Source organism: Mya arenaria, chromosome 5 (assembly GCF_026914265.1).
Source record: "Mya arenaria isolate MELC-2E11 chromosome 5, ASM2691426v1".
Taxonomy (NCBI): Eukaryota; Metazoa; Mollusca; class Bivalvia; order Myida; family Myidae; genus Mya; species Mya arenaria.
The window spans coordinates 27,981,184-28,003,927 of NC_069126.1; the positions used below are offsets into that span (position 1 = coordinate 27,981,184).

The following is a 22,744-nucleotide window of genomic DNA, read 5'->3' on the forward strand; positions in this document are numbered from 1 at the left end:
TTATGCGTATATTTATAAAAAAATAACATTGCAAATATATGGCTAATTTGAAAAAAAAAACTTTGAGACACACATTTCCGCCTGAAAATTCTTCTTTTGAATGAGTGATGACAACTTAATTTTTGCGTTCTTCAGATTGGGCAATCTTTTAGATAATAACTTAACCGCCGTTTGTTTATTGCTATTTTCAAACTGAATATTTAAATACCTTTTCAACACATTAAGGAAACGTATTTTGTAATCAAAGGCTTGAATTTCATCTAAACCAATAACCAATATTCTCAATTTCATCGCACGAGCAAAGATAAAAAATCCTAATTGCTAGACCAAGGTCTTTTATTGAAATTTGCGACTTGTAAAAATCGCAAATCACCTACCCTACTGTACCCGCGATCATTACCCGGGTACAGCCCGCACCGATTCGTCGGCAATTATTGAAAAGAAATTATTTTGAATATGAAAATTACCCATAATCATTTTTCGTATGTTAAATCTACCAGACTGTTCGGGACATATTTTCAATAGCCCGATTTGCGTGGCATCGAAACTTAAGTTCCCAGAGATATATAGATAACGATTGGTAAAATGGTAGCCTATGAAATTACCCATTATGTATCATGACAAGTTGATAAACCCCTCAGCAATTATATTTTATGCGTTCCTATGCTTTGTTCAAGAAATTATCCTGTCAAAAATAAGCCTCAGCTTGTTTTCGTATGAATGTCAAATTTTGTGTTGTGGAATGTTTGTTTTTTTATTCTTTAATCCATTGAGTACAAACTTGTCAAAGTGGATTTTGGATTTCACAAACTTCAATTGACCAAGTAACCTCCATTACAGGCACAACAACCATCACCAATGTTATTATTATTACCGACATCATCATAACCATCATCATCATCATCATCATCATCATCATCATCATCATCATCATCATCATCATCATCATCATCATCATTATCAACACCACCACCACCACAACCACCTCATCATCATAATTATCACACTACCACCACCACCACCACCACCACCACACCGCCACCACCATCAATCCTCCTTCTCTTTATCATTATCACTATCTTATCACCACCACCACAACAACAACAATAACAACCACCACCACCACTAACAAAACCACCACCATCACCACCATCAATCCTCCTTCTCTTTATCATTATCATTATCTTTATTACCACCACCACCAACAACACTACTACCACAACCACCACCACCACTACTAGCACAACCACCATCACCCCCACCGCCACAACAATCAATCCTCATTTTCTTCATCATTATCATTATCTTCATCATTATTTTCCTAATTTAAATAACGACTCATTATATCTGAAAGGCTTTATTTTCACTGACTTTATTGTCGATACACACTTTTATATTAAAAAGGGTTTTACACTTCTTCTATTTTTAAAATATTTTTTTAAGAAATTGACTTAAGAAAGGACTTAAGATGTGTTATGTCTACCGGTCCTTTTTCTACCATTGGAAATATCCCCTAGGTTAGATCATTGATGAAAGGGCCCCCTGGTCCCGTTCAAAATTTGTTCCATTTGTATATACATCGAAAGTCAAGAGGCCCAACCCAGCGTTAAAACAGAAGCCGACCATTAGCTCAAAACACTGGTTCATTATTTAAAAAAAAAAAAATAAAAATGAATGGGCACATTTTGATTTTTAAAATAATGAATCCAAGCCAGGAGAATATGTCACATATTGTTCAATCCTCATTCCGCGTAAAAGTCCACCTGAATTATCTGAATTTTAAATCCACTAAAAATCCATTTCCACCATATTTGGTGACCTTTCCAAGAAATGTTTTGATATCTATAGTTGGTAAAAATAATATTCCTGGAAATTCCGAGAACAAACGTCAAGAAAATATATCTTATTAAAATGTTTCCCTTTTTCAAACATTCAACAGCATTTCCACATGAATCACAATCCCATATATGCACAGTTTTTAAGAATAACTAAAACAACAACGGATTTCATAAAAAACAACAAACTATGATGTTATTCCCGAGAAAGACTGTGTTCGACTGCAATGGCTGCACTAGTTAAGACATTTTATACAAAAAATAAATGGCTAAAAATCACTACACTTATGCAATTACATTCTTAACTTCAATGAATAACGATAATTAATTTCAATTTAGAACGTAGCCTTGTCATTAACACCGTATTACTACGTTGTTTATCGAATAATATCCATCAAGTCAGTAATATTGTCTCATTTAAACCAAATTATACATTTTGGCACTTGAATAGCTAATTCCCATAATTTGGACCCTATTTTTATTCCCTACATTTTTTTTGCTAAAAACGAAATTATATCGAGAGTACCAAAAGCCTTTACAAAATCCATTTAATACCGTTTACTGATAACAATATTTCAATTATACAGATTATATGTAAATCGATAGAAATTGTTGGTAGATTTTCATCTTGAAAATTGCATAATTCGCTAGAAGCATTATGATAAGCAATTCATACATTATTACAATAGATTATCACCAAAATTATGTCGTTATATTTACTTTGTGTTAATCAAACGTATTTATTTATAATTACAAGTAGAGTATTTACTGTGTATATGTGAACAATCATGATAAAATTGCTGCTTTACTGGAATATTAGAAATATAAACTTTTTCTACAGTGATTTTTGGTGCAATTTACTGCCTTCTAAAGGCTTTTTTCCCCCTTGCGAAAAAGTGTCAAATTTTCCCCAAAATTTATATTTGTTTTCCCAATTTGATATATGCAGATTATGTCAGTGAATAAAAAAGTAGTGCATTGCTTGAAAAAATAAATATTGACCAGACTAACACTTTCACAGCATAATGTATGCATAAGAAGGTGAAAACATATATATTTGCCATCATATTTGCTATTTTGATCTGATTTTGTTTTTTTCCCAATCTTGACTTTTTCCCCAATTTGCAGAGCACAGGTGGTTTATTTCCAAAAAAACCCTGCTCTATGAGAAAAATCGCACAAACATTAGGCAACCAAAGGGATTTCACTACATTCATTAGAACTGCCTAGTCGATGAAACATTGTTCTGAAGTTGTGTGACTTGTTATTCTAAGTTACCTCTTGTTATGATTGTTCTACGTAATTTATAGCCAAATATTTTGATACGATCACGAATTTTCTATGAAGCAGAACCTTAATTCTATTCCTTAACAGTTTTTATTTTCTCCACAACAAGAGTCAATTAGTCCATTGCTCAGTTGTTCTCCAAAACTCATTAAGCATTATTACAATATCTTTCAATCATGTATGTTCTTTTGTTTGTACTTTCCAAATTATTAATGTTTCCAGGAAGACGAATTTAACCACTAGCGGTTTCAGAGAGGGTGGGGGCGCTATATTGTTATTATTTGATTCTAGGGGGAATGCCCCAAACCCTCCTGCTAGCATTTCGAACCATTAAAATTCGATTCGGAGGAAGGGAGGAAGTCGAAAGGTTGTGCCCCTAAAAAAGGTTGTGCCCCTAAGTTACACCCCCTTTACAGTCATTTCCTGTATCCGCCCCTGGGTTGCTTAATTTTATCATAACATACAACGCATTTGTGTATCAAATATATAGTGCCCCTTTCTACAACTGCTTTGGCCTGGTGCTGCTACTTATAATTCTACTACTGTTATCTTTACTGTGTCTGGGAGCCGTTTCACCAATAACCCTAGTAACTGTTTGAGGGATTATCAATATATATTAGTATGTATACTTGGAGGGAAACTGCTCCATTGTGTATTAGATCTTAACAATGTTATTGGTGTTTCTGCTTCTGCCTAGATTTTGCATTTGCAGCTGAAACTACTTTTTTTCACTTGTCCAATGATATTTAATAAACTGCTTCATTTTTTGTTTATTTTGAATTTTGTTTGAAGTGTCTTCATTTACATTGGCAACATTTGCATCTTTGCATGTTCGTACTCAGAACACCTTACGGCTATAATTTAAGCGACTTCTTTTACTGTATTTTACGTATATCAAAGCGTGTATCTTCTTCAAAGGGGAATTTCTCATACCCTAAATATCTCGCAGTCTAGCGGTTGTCATTTTATGATGTAGATAAAACAATAAGCGATAATGCAAAAAAGAAAGGGCATTCCATTTATGACAGAAATAACGGAGAAAATTGCCTTAATTATATTCTCCATTCTGTATGACATTTGCCGGTTAGCATAGATCATTATAAAGTTTAGGACAAGTAAATTACATGGTTGGCTCTACTGGCGAAGCATTCTTTGGAGGTCAATGATAAAACGAATAAATTCCTAACATGTCATGAAACGATGTACTTTTGTACATTTTTTTGTAAGAAATTGGATTTTCATGGGCCTATTTTGCTATGAATCTGGTGTGACCATGAGAATTTTCTGCCTTCAAACGTAAATGTAATTATTCTACAGGGGTCACTTTTTTCGTTCACTGTTTTGGATTTCTAGGAATCATTTATTGATTTTGGAAAGTATTCGATAGAAAAAAACACAACATATTCTAGTAGGAAACGTGCTAATACTTGATAAAAATTGTCACATTTCCAAAACTGCCATTTATTTATATTTATAAATGACAACAAAATATTCCGAATTCCGTTTCTGTTTAAACACCTTCGCCGTTAGTGCTGTTGGATTCCGTCAAGGTTATCCAGCAACCCTACTGTTATATGCATTTTACAAGTAATATTCTTTCAGTTAGTAAACCAATCTTTCCATCCGCTTGATTTTTAAACACGTGAAAGTATAATTGATATCCAGAATTTGTGTGTGTGTTTTTCGAAAAAATCTGAATCCAGTAATGCAAATTTCACCACAGTAAATATGGAAGTAAAGTAGCTAAAAGGGTGTCCAATAACATAGACATTTAATAGTTTGCAACAGTGTTGTCAAAAAGTATAATACTAGAAAATACATAGAACATATGAATTTGATTGTATTGCTTGCTCATGCATAGTACAATTCTTTGGTTACTGCTGTATGAGGCAATGAAATTGTATGGGTTTTTTGCGTTTTTGCACTGGCATTGTGGAACTGACATTTAATTTCACAGCTGTGATATGTGACAAGATAGAAGAATATGCTGAATAACGGGTTGAATTTCTGTGAAATTCTGTTTAGCTAGCTAATCAATCGTGGGAAAAAGCGGAATGCGAAATTGAACCAATTTTCTTTTTAAAATGTTATAAAATCATTCAAGTGGACATCTTTGTTTTGAGTGTAATTTTGTCGTTTGGAAATACGGATTGAAAACAAAACACTCCTATGGTGAAGACATTAAACTTTGAAAAGGAAGATTCATCCTTGATATGAAATTGGCATAATTTTCTTAAATTCTATAATCATTTCATAATTTTAGTATTGGATTCCATTCGTATAGTTATAAAAGAAATGTAGGAAGTCTTTTCAGCTTTGTCAAAAGCATATAAATAGAATAGAGTTTAGTAACGTTACAATTATTATTTAATAACAATAATACTATTAATTTTCTAATAAGAACAAAAATAAATAAATAAATAAATAAATAAATAGTAGTTGTAGTATGATTAATTATGTAGTAGTAGAAGTAATATGATTAATAATGCGGCATATGCTTGTGAACATTTAATCAAAAGACAGACTATCGAGAAGGTGATTAGCAGTAGCAGTAGCAGTAGCAGTAGTAGTTGTAGTATGATTAATAATGTAGTAGTAATATGATTAATAATGCGGCATATGCTTGCGAACATTTAATCAAAAGACAGAATATCGAGAAGGTGATTCGTGATTTTTTTGTACGCTACCAAATGTCGATGGAATTTGAATAAACACAACATTATATTAGTTCTTGGGAAAATCAGTCGACCTTCAAGAGATGCCCTTGAATATATAATGAACGTTTCGTGCAGAGTCATCAATGTTGGAATATCCTGGTGTTTTATTTTCAAATTTTAATTCCAAGGCTTTTTTTGGCAAATATAAAATAAATAAAATAAAAAAAACAAAGACCTACCTAGGACGCTTGAGGTAATAATATTTTGACTGTGACAAACGTAACATTACATGTATCATACACTTGCATTCATTAAATATATGCATGGTCCAACACAAAAGTTTAAATAGCAAGAAACATGCAAACCCCAGAGAGAAAGAATTAAACCCGGAATCTTAACGATATTGGAACATGCGAATTGCAAACAAAACATGCGAATGGAATATAATGTAATATAAACTTTGGTTTTAGACTTTTAATTTAGAAAGCTGATATTTGCAATTATTTCTTGTCCCTTATTAAATTTGTCTTTAAATACAACTGTTGAAATTGTAACTATAGCTGCAGTTGCAGAATACTGCCAATTTAGAATAGAGGCCATTATTTACTCCGACCTCACATGTTGAGAAAATTGCTTCAGAACTGAAATAACAGACATTGTTGTAATCAACACCATTCCGACTTGAGAAGCACATTTTTCGCCATGTTCTGTCTGTCTTCAAGAACTTTGTCTTGGTCCGCTCACCAATTGCCTTCGGATCTCCTCGGCCATTTTTATCGAAAACAACCTCGGATGTATGCCGGTACATCAGTAAAAGTAGTTCGTAAAAAAATGAATTATATCATTGAATTATTGTTCTGTTTTAGCTTGTATTTGTTGATCTAAGTTGAAATTGATTGCCTGTGTAGTGTATTATCGCAAATATAATTAAGATTCCAAAGAGTAAAGTCATTAAGTTTAACTGCTAAATTAAATTACTACGCGATCTACTTGCAGCGGAATTAAAAAGACCCGATTTCTTACATTGTAAACCGTCTGTATGCATCCGATGTTGTTTTCGATAAAAATGGCCGAGGAGCTCCGAATGCACCAAGAGAATGCTACTCCCCACTGATATTTTGTCTGTGTAATGCATATAATTTATAGTTTGTTGTTATATTGTTATATTCAGTCCAATACCTGACATCGAGAGAAAAAAATCATGAATACCTCAGAAACTAAATATTTTCTACTGGACTAGAACTTGGCTTACTTCCGGCACGATGCAAAATGGATTCCTTCGAAAATTAACGGTGCCTGACTTCAAAGGGGGTCTTTGGAAAATGTGACCAACCTTTTTATTGGGAAATTTTAAGGTAATTTAATGTATTGTTAACAAAATGCTATTTCAGAGAAAATCACTTTGATTTTTCACTCATGGTGCCGATATTTAAGCCCGCACTCACTTTCCAAATCGAACATATGCGCAGACAGGACTGGGACACATTTTCAACGACGTCATTTCCGAAAATGACGTCATGTTCGACTGAAATAAAGGCTTTGGTGCCAAAATCAATTGATTCTGAGACCAAAAAAACAGAAACGTAAAAACTGTCAATCTGTGAGAGTGCAGCTTTACGGCGAACAGGCCTAAATTCTTACACTAGTACTTGGCATCCAAACCTCATCCTGCTTTATAAGATTCAGACTTTGAAAAGTAAAAACATATATAGGTTATATACTACTAATTTTACTTTACATTTAATGCACACAGGCAACTCTTCAGATTGGAAAACAAATGGTGCCATTTCTAGTGTATTTGACAAAGCATACTTTTCCTTAAAATCAGTTCAAACATAATTGATTCAACAATAAAAAAGGTATGTCACGTTCCTCCAAAGTTAAAAGTTGTCTGACCAATTGGTACCAATTATTTGTTCTGGACAGAAAAATGTGCCTCTTGATTGTTTTTCTAAGATTTGACCAAGTGACCAAGATGTTGACTCCAAGTGACCCACATTAAATAAATATATTCCTTCTGACACCTTAAGTCGGAAAGGGGATAACATGATGGCTAAGATGTGTCCATAAATATAACCCTTGAATGGTTCTTTCTTTCTGAGATTTGACATAGTGACCTAATATTTGACACCACATGACCTAACTTCATAGTTATCCCACAGTTGATGAAGGAAAACATTCTGATAATTTCATGAAAATTTGACCAAATATAATGTCTCTTGTGTGTTTTAAAGAATTTCCTAAGATTTGACATATTGACTTAGTTTTTTTACCCCATGTGACCCTCAATAACAAGCGGTCGAGATCTTAAGAAGGTGACATTATGACCAAGTTCAAACATAATCTGACAAATCCGTAGCACGATATGGTTTCAGATAAACAAAAATATGTGACGGAAGGACAAACGGACAGCAGTAATGACAGATTCTATGACAACACCAATGCCACATACTATGACAACACCAATGCCACCTTATATGACAATACCAATGCCACATTCTATGACAACACCAATGCCACATTCTATGACAACACCAATGCCACATTCTATGACAACACCAATGCCACATTGTATGACAACACCAATGCCACATTGTATGACAACACCAATGCCACATTATATGACAACACCAATGCCACATTCTATGACAACACCAATGCCACATTCTATGACAACACCAATGCCACATTATATGACAACACCAATGCCACATTCTATGACAACACCAATGCCACATTATATGACAACACCAATGCCACATTCTATGACAACACCAATGCCACATTCTATGACAACACCAATGCCACATTCTATGACAACACCAATGCCACATTGTATGACAACACCAATGCCACATTATATGACAACACCAATGCCACATTATATGACAACACCAATGCCACATTCTATGACAACACCAATGCCACATTCTTTCATAACACCAATGCCACATTCTATGACAACACCAATGCCACATTCTATGACAACACCAATGCCACATTCTATGACAACACCCAATGACACATTCCATAACCACATCAATGCCCCATTGTATGACACACCAATGCCAAATTCTATGACAACACCAATGCCACATTCTATGACAACACCAATGCCACATTCTATGACAACACCAATGCCACATTCTATGACAACACCAATGCCACATTGTATGACAACACCCAATGACACATTCCATAACCACATCAATGCCCCATTGTATGACACACCAATGCCAAATTCTATGACAACATCAATGCCACATTCCATAACCACACCAATGCCACATTATATGACAACACCAATGCCACATTCTATGACAACACCAATGCCACATTGTATGACAACACCCAATGACACACTCCATAACAACATCAATGCCCCATTGTATGACACACCAATGCCAAATTCTATGACAACATCAATGCCACATTCCATAACCACATCAATGCCACATTATATGACAACACCAATGCCACATTCCATAACCACATCAATGCCACATTCTATGACAACACCAATGCCACATTCTATGACAACACCAATGCCACATTCCATAACAACATCAAAGCCACATTCCATAACCACATCAATGCCACATTCCATAACCACATCAATGCCACATTCTATGACAACACCAATGCCACATTCTATGACAACACCAATGCCACATTCAATAACCACATCAATGCCCCATTGTATGACAACTCCAATGCCACATTCTATGACAACATCAATGCCACATTCCATTCTATGATATCAATGCCAAATTCTATGACAACACCAATGTCACATGATATGACAACACCAATGCCACATTCTATGACAACACCAATGCCACATTCTATGACAACACCAATGCCACATTCTTTGACAACACCATTGTCACCTTATATGACAACACCAATGCCACATTCTATGACAACACCAATGCCACATTCTTTCATAACACCAATGCCACATTCTATGACAACACCAATGCCACATTCTATGACAACACCCAATGACACATTCCATAACCACATCAATGCCCCATTGTATGACACACCAATGCCAAATTCTATGACAACACCAATGCCACATTCTATGACAACACCAATGCCACATTATATGACAACACCAATGCCACATTCTATGACAACACCAATGCCACATTCTATGACAACACCCAATGACACATTCCATAACCACATCAATGCCCCATTGTATGACACACCAATGCCAAATTCTATGACAACACCAATGCCACATTCTATGTCAACACCAATGCCACATTATATGACAACACCAATGCCACATTGTATGACAACACCAATGCCACATTCTATGACAACACCAATGCCACATTGTATGACAACACCAATGCCACATTGTATGACAACACCAATGCCACATTGTATGACAACACCAATGCCACATTATATGACAACACCAATGCCACATTGTATGACAACACCAATGCCACATTGTATGACAACACCAATGCCACATTGTATGACAACACCCAATGACACACTCCATAACCACATCAATGCCCCATTGTATGACACACCAATGCCAAATTCTATGACAACATCAATGCCACATTCCATAACCACATCAATGCCACATTATATGACAACACCAATGCCACATTCCATAACCACATCAATGCCACATTCTATGACAACACCAATGCCACATTCTATGACAACACCAATGCCACATTCCATAACAACATCAAAGCCACATTCCATAACCACATCAATGCCACATTCCATAACCACATCAATGCCACATTCTATGACAACACCAATGCCACATTCTATGACAACACCAATGCCACATTCCATAACCACATCAATGCCCCATTGTATGACACACCAATGCCAAATTCTATGACAACATCAATGCCACATTCCATAACCACATCAATGCCACATTATATGACAACACCAATGCCACATTCTATGACAACACCAATGCCACATTGTATGACAACACCCAATGACACATTCCATAACCACATCAATGCCCCATTGTATGACACACCAATGCCAAATTCTATGACAACATCAATGCCACATTCCATAACCACATCAATGCCACATTATATGACAACACCAATGCCACATTCCATAACCACATCAATGCCACATTCTATGACAACACCAATGCCACATTCTATGACACCACCAATGCCACATTCTAAGACAACACCAATGCCACATTCCATAACAACATCAAAGCCACATTCCATAACCACATCAATGCCACATTCCATAACCACATCAATGCCACATTATATGACAACACCAATGCCACATTCCATAACCACATCAATGCCACATTCTATGACAACACCAATGCCACATTCTATGACAACACCAATGCCACATTCTATGACAACACCAATGCCACATTCCATAACAACATCAAAGCCACATTCCATAACCACATCAATGCCACATTCCATAACCACATCAATGCCACATTCTATGACAACACCAATGCCACATTCTATGACAACACCAATGCCACATTCTATGACAACACCAATGCCACTTTCCATAACAACATCAAAGCCACATTCCATAACCACATCAATGCCACATTCCATAACCACATCAATGCCCCATTGTATGACAACACCAATGCCACATTGTATGACAACATCAATGCCACATTCCATTCTATGATATCAATGCCACATACTATGACAACACCAATGCCACATTCTATGACAACACCAATGCCACATTCTATGACAACACCAATGCCACATTCTATGACAACACCAATGCCACATTCTATGACCACACCAATGCCACATTCTATGACAACACCAATGCCACATTCTATGACAACACCAATGCCACATTATATGACAACGCCAGTGTCACATTGTATGACAACACCAATGCCACATTCTATGACAACGCCAGTGTCACATTCTATGACAACACCAATGACACATAGTATGACATCACCAATGCCACATTCTATGACAACACCAATGATATATTCTACGCAAATACCAATGCCACATTTAATTGCAACAACAATGCCACATTTCATGGCAATACCTTGACCTTTTCCTAGTAAGATAAAAACACCAGATAATTGAGAATCACTCTATTCAGCTGAATTCAAAAGTAATGACAAAATAAATACATAAATAACATCAATACTATTTACATAAACATATTCATTAACATTCAAGATCATTACAAGGCATTTAATGAACAATGAACAAATCTGAAACATCAAAAGGACTAACTCTTTAAGATCTCAATAGGAATACTTCTCCTATAAAATGCAAGTATTCTTTCAACATATTACAATTAAGCATTTTCGCATGGATTATAGACATGTTAATGTTGCTTTGCCTGAACTATAAGGTATTTTCTATAAAAAAAGTACTAATAATTGTATTATTCTTTATCTAAACTAAAAAGCCACAAAAACATAATCATATATATTATAACTTCCATAATTTTATGTAACTTGACTTTTTTAAACAACATTTTTCTCAGAAGGAGGTAAAAATTAATTCAATTTTCATTTCATTGGATAAATAAAGTGATCATTTTGGTAAGTTAAAATCATGAGGAAACAATCATCATTCTGTAATTTGATTTTGCTAAATAAATGTTCAATGAATGTTTAAATGCTATTGAAAAGATACCAAAAAGTGCCACGCCAATAAGAAATCAATAGAAATATACAAAAGAATGACTGATGATTTTATACCAAAAAAATATATTCAAAATTGTAAGAAATGAGGTTGCCAGGTCTGAGTAAGAAAAACATAAAATAAATTGGAATAACTACATTAAATTCTTTATCTCCTTAGACTAACTGTTTTTATCATACCAAACTAAAGTACATGTAATGAAAAATAAAAGTAAACAATAAATGAAAGTAAAGCTACAATGTTTTTTACTTTATACTGTCAATATCAACAGTTTTGGACGGAGGTGTATGATATGTATATAATAATAACGCAATAACTACTAGCACAATTTAATGTAAATGGGTCGGGTTTTATTATAATCACATGATGAGCCATGTATGAGAGTCAAACATAATGATTTTAGGTATTAGCAATAGAGGACATATAGACAGTGGTCGATTCCCAACAGGGCGAAATTTGGACAGGCCCAGTTAGACTGCAAACCACAAAAATAGACTTGGCCGGTTATTTTTAAGTATTTTTTTTATCCCTGGAGCTACTCTGACCAAAGGGATTTAGACAAATTTCTCAAATTTGCAGTTTGTCTTAATCCCCTGGGCGGTGCTCTCTTGTACCCTTGTGAGAAAAAAAACATTGATAGAAGCAAAACTGCCAGATGGTAAACTTTGTTTATTTTAACTTTTTATATTTGTCCCAGTAAACTTTGTTTATTTTAACTTTTTATATTTGTCCCAATCAAATAAATATATAGTGGAATTCTTTGATTTTAATTTTTTAAGCTTAAAAAAACACATTACAGAATAATTCTGTTAGCAGTATTTTGAGATTCCATAAATGTATTACAAACAAACAGTGTATTTCATGACATGCAATTACATGGTCCAACAAAATGCATTTTGGACTTGAGAAACATAGAATAGATTTCCCAACTTTTTCACAGTGTAAGGGAGGCAATTACATTTAGGTGTAGCAACATTTAGTACAAGTTATCAAGAGTTGCTGCTCTTGACATAAGAGTGATTTTGAACACACCATAACATTTACAATTACTGGAGACTCTACATTGTGTATTACAGTGATTTAAATAATAATGAACAAACAATAAACAAATTTATTAATTTATGTCATACATGTATCATATAATATGGATTTCTTGTGAAAATAACATGAAACTATAGACTGGTATAATTATGCGAGGTTATTAATTTCATTTTTATTTTGACAAATTTTGGGAGGTTTAAAATTCAACATGTTGTTATCTTATCATTAGAAAAAAATATATTGTAATGGAAAAATTGTCTAGGTTTTTTTTTAATTTTGGGTCTGATCAATTTGCCGAAAATCGCCTATATTGAAAGTATTGTGAAAATATAACAGCTTACAGTAATATCATTACTAATGATTAGTTCAAAATAACACATCTCGTAATGTATAGTTAAAGCTGTCTAGCCACACAATTCATAATTCTTCACAATTTTTCTACTTATCCTTTAAATATTACAAAAATATATCATGAAATCACTTAATAGAAAAAATACCATCTATACATCTTATTCTACATATATAACAAGCATTTATCTGAATTTGAATTCACTAATTTAAAATCATCAAATCTACTGTTTGCGAATAAACTTAGTAATGCATACTCGTCAATTAGCTAATAAAAGCAAAATCACAATGCTATTTTGCAACCAATAGACGTCCTTGTTGTACTGTCCCAAAAGCGAATGCAAACAGTAAGGTTTCGGCACTTCAAACAGCATTATTTCAGGGCTTCAAAGATTGTATTTCAGGCTACAATTTAATTGGTTGATGTACAACCATTTGAAACTGGACATTCTCTGCAGATGTACGAGCCAGCCCTTGGTATTTGTTTCCACATTAATATGTAAAACTAAAAAAATATTACACCCATTCGCTGATAGTCGCAGTCGGCCTTCTTTGATTTGTGAAGATTTTGCACTTTATTTGGAATTCACTTGGTGTATTTAGGCAGAGCAAAAGCCACGATCATTCAATGCTCGGAAATGCTTCAAAGCTTTGTTCATCTGCTACCAGTAGAATTAGGGAGTTCAAATTATAGCGCAAATGTGTTTGTATCTGCTTGTATTAAAACACTTCAATTCAATAACGTCAATTACATCAGATATGTTTTTTTCTCAAATTTGTAAGTTTCAGACACTAATACTTCATCACTGTTGAAACACTCTAGAGCTTGCGAAACATGACTCAGCTCTAACAGGCTTAAGTAGCTTATTTCAATAAGCCAAAATACATACTTAAATTTCATTCTATTAAAAGAAAAATGGTTTAATGTGATGATCATAAAGGTCATTTCTATTTTAAGTCCAAAAACTCTTTAAAGAAGTAAATTATATGCAAATTTAATATAGAAAAACAAAAAAGTGAGCTTAGCTAAAGCCTGCTATTGGGAACTAAAAGGTTTCGAAAAATTGTGGCTTGTACTTAAACCTACATGTAAATGTTGAGTTTAAAGCTGCACTCTCACAGACTGGCAGTTTTGACTTTTCTTTCAATTTTTGTCTCAGAATCAGTTAATTTTTGGCATCAATGCCTTTCAGTCATACAAGATATCTTGCAATAGAACAGATCTCAAGTATTTGGAAAACTGCCAAAGAACTCATTTAGTCTTAAAGCCAAGTAATGCTTTTAGACATAAAACATAAATTTTCGAACTTATATATGAACATATATGATCTTTTGTCAGCAGTCTAACAGCACTGGTTTCTCGATATTTACACAAACATTGGCTTATTTCAAGACGAAAATTAAGAAAAGTTATCAAAAAGGTCAACCTGTGAAAGTTCAGCTTTAAAAGTCGCTGAAAATATTTCTCTTTAAATGTGTTCTTGAGGGCTCAGTGATAGTCACATAATCCATTTTCCTTGTGCGATTGTACATGTCATTCTAAACTTGTACAATGAACACATTTCAGGATAACTAAGTACACAAAAAGAAGTTAACATGTACTCAATCGAGTAGTGTTTCGCAGCCTCTCTCAATCTAAATTTAAATCATTTTGAATTTAACATAATTTTATCCACTTTTTTTTTAAATGTCAATTTTCAAATATTAAACAGTCTAACATACATGTCAAAAACCTATTTCGCACGCTCATGATTTGGCTATTGTCCGTAACATTTTCTCAGTTTTCTGGTCGTTTCGTATAATATTAGACTTGACTGCACCAATCAGGTCTAGCTGGTCTTTAATGGCCTGGTCAACCTCCCCAAGCTGGACCTTTAATGGTTCCACAGCCCTCTCTGTGATACTGAAATGACAAAGATATTTTGGTATAAGTTATCAAGTCTAACTAGTCCTTGATGGCCTGGTCACCATTGTGATATACGGAAACAGCATGTTTTGATATCATTTTGCGATATACGGAAACAGCATGTTTTGATATCATTTTGCGATGTATGGAAACAGCAAGTTTTGGTATCATTTTGTGATATACGGAATTGGCAAGTTTTTATATCATTTTGTGATATACGGAATTGGCAAGTTTTGATATCATTTTGTGATGTACGGAAACAGCAAGGTTTGGTATCATTTTGTGATATACGGAATTGGCAAGTTTTTATATCATTTTGTGATATACGGAATTGGCAAGTTTTGATATCATTTTGCGATATACAGAATTGCCAAGTTTGTATAGCATTATGTGATTAACTGAAATGGTAAGATTTGATATCTTTCTACGAAATACTTAATATTAAGCAAGTTTTGACATAATTCTGTATTTAGTGGTTAACTGAAGTATCATGTGTAATAAACTGAATCAGACAGCCTAAATATCATTCTGTGTCATGAACCGATTGGGCAAGTTTTGACATTAACATATGAGACATAACAAGCAGGTAATTATGACGTAACAAGAAATATGATGTCATAGTTTGGTGTAGCTTGAAATGATTAGCAGCACCAATCAATGGCTTGACATGTGAAGATGGTACTTTCAAGGTAATTTAAATAAATAAATAAGTTTCTTATACTGTATAATATATTTCACAGATGTAAAAAATCACCCTGTTCCTTAATGAACAATAAGTGATACATTTTTTACCCGTCACTCCTCATATAGGCTTATAACTATCTATCATGTGTTTCCGGTACGGATAGAAAAATCCGACCCGAGGGCACGTGCGCTCTATGATGTTGGTAAACAATGTCGCACACGCTTTTTGGTGTAATTGTACAAAAAATGGTTTTCTTCGTCATTCTTTCCACAAATTGATAAATTTAGATATGCAAGAAAAAATATCCATCATGTTTTTTCCGGTCCAGATATAAAAATCCGACCCTCAGGCACGCTGCGTGACCGGTAACTCGGCAAGCTTCTTTACCGGCTTACACTCGTGCCCTTGGATCATTTTTTATCCGTACCGAAAACACATGATAGATACTTATAGTCCTACCTTAAAACAATTATAAACCAAATATCCTGTAAACTTACGCCTTTTCTCTCTTCAAAGCTAGCCCATGTTCCTTGTTTTCCTGTTTCCATTTCTCCAGTTCTTTCTGCATAGAATCCAAGTCTTCCTGTACATAGTCCATAATTTTTCCCAGAGGGTTTGCACTTCGTGTGAGGGTTTGAATGCTGCCTCGCAACTTGTCGACTTCCTTCTGCACAGCTTCACGTTGTTTGCGTCTTTGAGCGTCTGATATTGTTGGTCGTTCCTGTAAAAGCATTTACATATTTCAAATATCTATCTATCTATCTAATGTCAATCTATTACGGAAAGGTCTTTCATTGTTGACCCTCTTCCAGCCCAATCCTATATTTCGATATAGCATATAAACATACTGGGGCCGGAGTATCAACAATTGTACAAACAATCGTATCTTAAGTGATAACGCCAGGTTTTCGATTTTAGCTACGTGGATCTTGTCAAAAGTGTCGCAAGTCTATCAGTTTATCGTAACCTCACAATAATTGTAATCATGCACAGTAAAAGAGAGCTCTTCAAAAGGAGGTATATAATGTGACCTGAGATTGTTTGCTTGTGACCTGAGATGGTATGTTTTTTCAAATAATAAAATATGTTTAAACCAATTTAAATATATCTTTGTCACTCGCAAAAGGATTTCCGAAAGATTTTGTCACAATATTATTGTGCTCAAGTGTTAATTTTACAGGCTTATAACCTGTGCAAAACAGGTGACAAATTATCCTTGTTAAAAACAAGAGAGCCACTGAACAAAAGCCAATGCTGGTCTGGTTTGTGTTCTTTTTTCCAACCATCATTCAACAATTATTATAGCAAATAAAAAATATAATGCATTTACTGTCTATGGCAACATGTACACAAAATTCCATTTGAATATCTTGAAAGTCTTTTTAGCCATGACCAAGGTTCAAGTATTTGCACGGCAACACCATCACTGACAAAAATGCCAATGCTAACACAATAAACTGTCATTTTCAATGAAAACTCAGACCAGATAACTCTTGTAGCTATTCATAACTTGGTGTAAATAGGAAATACAGTCAAAACTCGTTGGCTCCCAGGAGCCGATATGGAGATAGCCATATGAGAGTCCGTTATTTTTACTCCCGATTACTATTGTATATGCTGGGTGCCTGGAAGGAAGGCAATTGGCATTAACTAGCTGCATGGTCAACAACTGGGCATATCAGAGCAAGCCCTGTGTTAGGCACAATACATTTGACCTCCCCTCTGTAAGTGGAGACTTCCTGATTTTGCTTTTACTCCCAACTCCTATCTTTTATGCTGGGTGCCTGCCAGGAAGGCATTTGGTACCCAGTTATTTAATAAGCTGCTGGGTCAGCAACTGCGCATATCAGAGCAGGCCCTATGTTAGGCACAAAACATTTGACCTCTCCTCTGTAAGTGGAGACTTCCTGATTTATATGTTTACTCCCTATTCATATCCTATATGCTAGGTGCCTTGCAGTAAAGCAATAGGTACCCATTAATCAACTAGGTCAGCTGGCAGTTGTCTCAACTATCGTTAAAAATACTGCAGATCACAAGTGTATCCATTAAAATTCCAGAGTAGTTATGATTTGAAAGTTTACAATGATGATGTTAACCATGTCTTTAACTTTAATAAAGATGAAAGTTCTGAACAATTGGCTCAATATGTACCATATTTTAATCTAACCTCTACTAATGTGACAAGCCTTAGGTTAAAGCCTTACGATTTTGTTTTCCCTGGGTTGTTCATATTCTTTCTTCGTCTCCATTATTTTCTTGACGAGCCCTCCATGATCTTCGTCATCGTCTTCATCGCCAGCCATTGGTGGGGGCTAGGAAAGAAAAAAAATAAATATTTAAATTGTTATAACGAAGATAAAATATTGATGCACTTCAACTATAAATGTAACTTGAAGTATGGTGAATGAAAAGGGGACGTTGCACCTGAAGGGCTGAAACCATTTCAGCGATGGGTTCTGGAGGTGCTTTAGTCCCCCAATGGGAGTAAAAGGTAGTGAAACCCCCTGCCACAGAGGCAAATCTTGCATTTTAAAATCCCTGTTCAAGGCTTTCCTGACTTTTTGAAAGCAAACTGGAGTGTCAATAACAAGAAAACAAATAACAACCAAAAGGAACCATTTTACTTCTTATAATTAGTTAAAAAATATCATTATTAATTTTATTTCTTCTGGTTTCTTTCGCCATTAGATCCATGGAAATATGCGGACACACGGACAAATCACAGCCCTGATGATAATATCTAGCTTTTTCGTGGCCACTTATTTACGCCAACCTGCTCAGGCTCCATGGGCGGGGGAGCCGCCTCCTCCACAACAAATGTCTCGTCCTCGTCCGAATCCTTCCCGTCATCAAGAATGAGATTCTGAGGTTTCCCACTGCCCAATCGCATGGCCGGCTCCTGTTGTACTATGTCGTCTTTTCGTTTGGGTGGGGCTGGTCGCGCGCTGCTGGGTCGTGCCAATCGCCTGTAAGAAAGAGATGAGATTAAGCATCTATGTGAGATGGAAAAACTTATGGTAAGGAAAAGTACTTTTCATAAATGTTTGTTTTTTTCCTTTTCATTACGATTTTTTAAAGATAAGGATTTTAATTAATTCTTCTAAAAATGTATAATATCGTAAACAAGAGCTGTACAAAAGTCACACTACTGTTATACTACATACCCAACAGGCTGTGATGGAACGGTATCGTCTTCTCCCCCGAACCCTGCATCTTGTTTCTGAGCCGGCACATCTGGAAACACAGGAGATATATGACCATCTAATAGACTATAACTGTTAAATGTAAGTTATGTAGTGAATAAATTGTTTACATTTCTACTAGAAAATGAATGATAGAATACTATGTCTTAGAGTTGTAGGTAAAATAAAGACTGAACATGCTATATGGTTTAATACCTAAGCATAATAAACAGTATGTTTCCTTAAAAATGCTACTAAGCCATTAATTATCTTCAAATTAAGATTAATATTTTTAGTAAAATATTTGCTGGAAATGTTACATAAGTCGTGTTATAGTTTCAAGTCAAAATATGACTTTGACATCAAACTTAATTGGTATACAACTCAATATGAAAAAGTCATGAACCTTTTATACACGAATCGACTGAACGTTTTTAGAAACTATGAAAACTGCTAAAAATACCATCTAGGACTCAGTAATTTTATATATATATATATATATATATATATATATATATATATATATATATATATATATATATATATATATATATATATATATGAATTAATCATAGTAACATAGGAATAAACAATTGCTAAAAAGCTAGATAACAGGATATTATTGAACCGTATGGAATGACGTGCATGCTTTCCGATTGTTTGTTGTCTTCCATTTTTTTTCAGTACTTAACATTTTCTTATTTCAAGCTAGAGACTTCACAGCAAAAAAGTGTTTTAAACGTATACATAAAGATGTCTTGAAGTCTGAGTATTGTAAAATAGGGAAAACTAGTGTCACATGCAGAAGTCAAACTTGTGAATTTCATTGACATTTTCTTAATGTAAGGCATTAATTAATATATTTTTTGTATGGCGTTTCTCGATCCACGTTTTTTGGGTGTAAGTAATGTCAGAAGCTTTTGCTATTTTTTTCCTACTTTCTTTTGAAGTTAATTACGTAATGATTAAACAAAAGAGTATGATCACCAGATAGGCTTCTAAAAATCGGGTCATTTTTTTGCGAGTCAGTCAGGAATCACTAAACACTCTTTTGATTGATTGCTAACCAGAAATATTTCTTTTGATTTAACTTGCATCTAAGTTCCAATTTCCCTTGTTTTACTGACATTATAATAAACAATCAAAATTACAATTTTAAAACTCTCTTTAAGAACAATTTTCTGCAAAACGTATCATATAAATCATAGAAATATTGATATTAAACATCGCTAGATTAATAAAAAGATCACTGACTAAAAAAGAAATTTGAAAGCATTTTGATCTGATTGATAAAATGTTGACAAAGAAGATTATACAAAGACAGAGAAAACTAGAATAGTAAACATGAAAGTACAAAAAGGCCGGGGAAAAAATATTTTCAGATTATTATCCAGATTTAAAATCAGATTACGGTGGGTGGGTTTATTTCATTATTTACTTATTAGATGAAAATCATGATTGTGGTGTGTTTTGGCTCCATTTTTTTTTTTACTTTTTGTAGACGCAGATTTTTATTTGTCAAACAAGATTGCAGTACCGTATTTTCTCGACTATAAGACGGGGAAATTGGGTCCCGATTTTTACCCCCAAAGTAGGGGACCCGTCTTATAAGCGGGTCGATAAAATATTAAAAAAAAGATTCATGTCAAAATCAGTAAAATTTTACATAGGATATTCGTCTATCCAGTATATCGTCTGCTGATACAAGTATGGGGCAATTAAGTAAACAACAACACGAAATCTCTTCACCGCGCGTGCTCTGACGTCACACAGTGTACCGTTATATCTGCATTTTTTCTTATGGCGCGTGTCAGTATAATTAGTTTGACAGATATATCAAATCAATAATTGGAATCTTAATATGATGTAGGTACCTAACTGTCAATTTGATTAAGCAAACAAATGACAATGGGAATATGAATCCTTTATGTTATGTTATGTTATTGAAGCCGAAGAACTTCATTAGTGTCTTCAATAAAAAAAACTAAAACATACATATGTAATTGATGAATTATTACAATTCCGATAAGTAACGACCTGTCCTGCAAACTTATGTACTCATTTTTAACCTACCTCCAAATAGAGAGCTCACAGTTAACCGCCATTTTCTTTGAGTAAAACAAAAACAGTTACCGCGAAAGTTGATAATTGTCCGTTGAGCTTGAACATTTTTACACATTAGGAAGAATTTTAGCATTTTAGATTTGCTTCAAAATTGACCCCGTCTTATAAGCGAGTCGAAACAAAAAGCACCAGATTTCATGGGCAAAGTTAGGGGGCCGTCTTATAAGCGAATCGCCTTATAGTCGAGAAAATACGGTAAATTGAATGACAAACGCTCGTTTGATCTTTTTTAGCTGAAAAAGGGGCTTAACTCAACAATCAATAAAACCAGAGTTATGGGCCTTTCTGTTTACATGTGTGTATTGCCTCTTGCAACATGTGTACCAAGTTTAATTTTACCATCTTGAACATTTTGCAAGTTATGACCAGGGTTCATTTATGAACACCGACCCTGCTGCCAACGAAACTAACAACGACGCCAAGGCGATGACAATACCTCCAATTAATTTCTTCGAAAAACATATATATGTTGTTTTGTGGGTTACAGACAGGAGAACGCTGGGATGAAAACCTGAAAATATTTTTTCTTTGGCCTAACGAATATAAATTAGCATATAATACAAGCTACAGTATTATCTACAAGTTCTATAGGTTATATACATACATACACTGGTTAGTTAAACATGCATATATATCTATAGCAGTATCTCAAGAGTGGCATACAGACAAAACAATGCTTCTAATAAGCCAACTGGCATTTATATCCAATCAAATACAAAATTATTTCTTCATATAGTTTTCTACTGTTTTTAATGAATGAAACAGAAATCGAAAAGATAAGCTGATTACATGTTCTTAAATCTACTAAACTGCTGATGCTAAACTAAATTAAATGTGAAATGAAATGCCTTGCAATTAAGCATGCTATATGTATTTGACCTTACTTTTCAGTCATAAATAATGCATTTTATGTCATTGAAAACTTGGTCATCATCTCCCTTTTATTTGTTTTGTTTCCATTTAAATGTTTGTCAATTTTGACATGGAAAGTCAATAATG

The 22,744-nt window shown here is 34.3% G+C and overlaps 1 protein-coding gene across 6 annotated transcripts in view; it reads right to left on the reverse strand.

The window, feature by feature from the left end:
* Window positions 1-11,879: 11,879 nt before the first annotated feature.
* Window positions 11,880-22,744, reverse strand: part of LOC128234756 (TRAF3-interacting protein 1-like) — a 32,510-nt gene continuing 21,645 nt past the window's right edge. For all 6 annotated transcript variants that reach the window (XM_052949247.1, XM_052949245.1, XM_052949244.1 and 3 more), the window contains 5 exons: window positions 19,604-19,673; window positions 19,213-19,405; window positions 18,644-18,751; window positions 16,934-17,157; window positions 11,880-15,748 (listed from right to left, as the gene is read on the reverse strand). In XM_052949247.1, coding sequence (XP_052805207.1) covers window positions 15,592-15,748; window positions 16,934-17,157; window positions 18,644-18,751; window positions 19,213-19,405; window positions 19,604-19,673 — 752 coding nt within the window. In that variant the 3' untranslated portion in view covers window positions 11,880-15,591. The remainder of the gene's footprint in view (window positions 15,749-16,933; window positions 17,158-18,643; window positions 18,752-19,212; window positions 19,406-19,603; window positions 19,674-22,744) is intronic.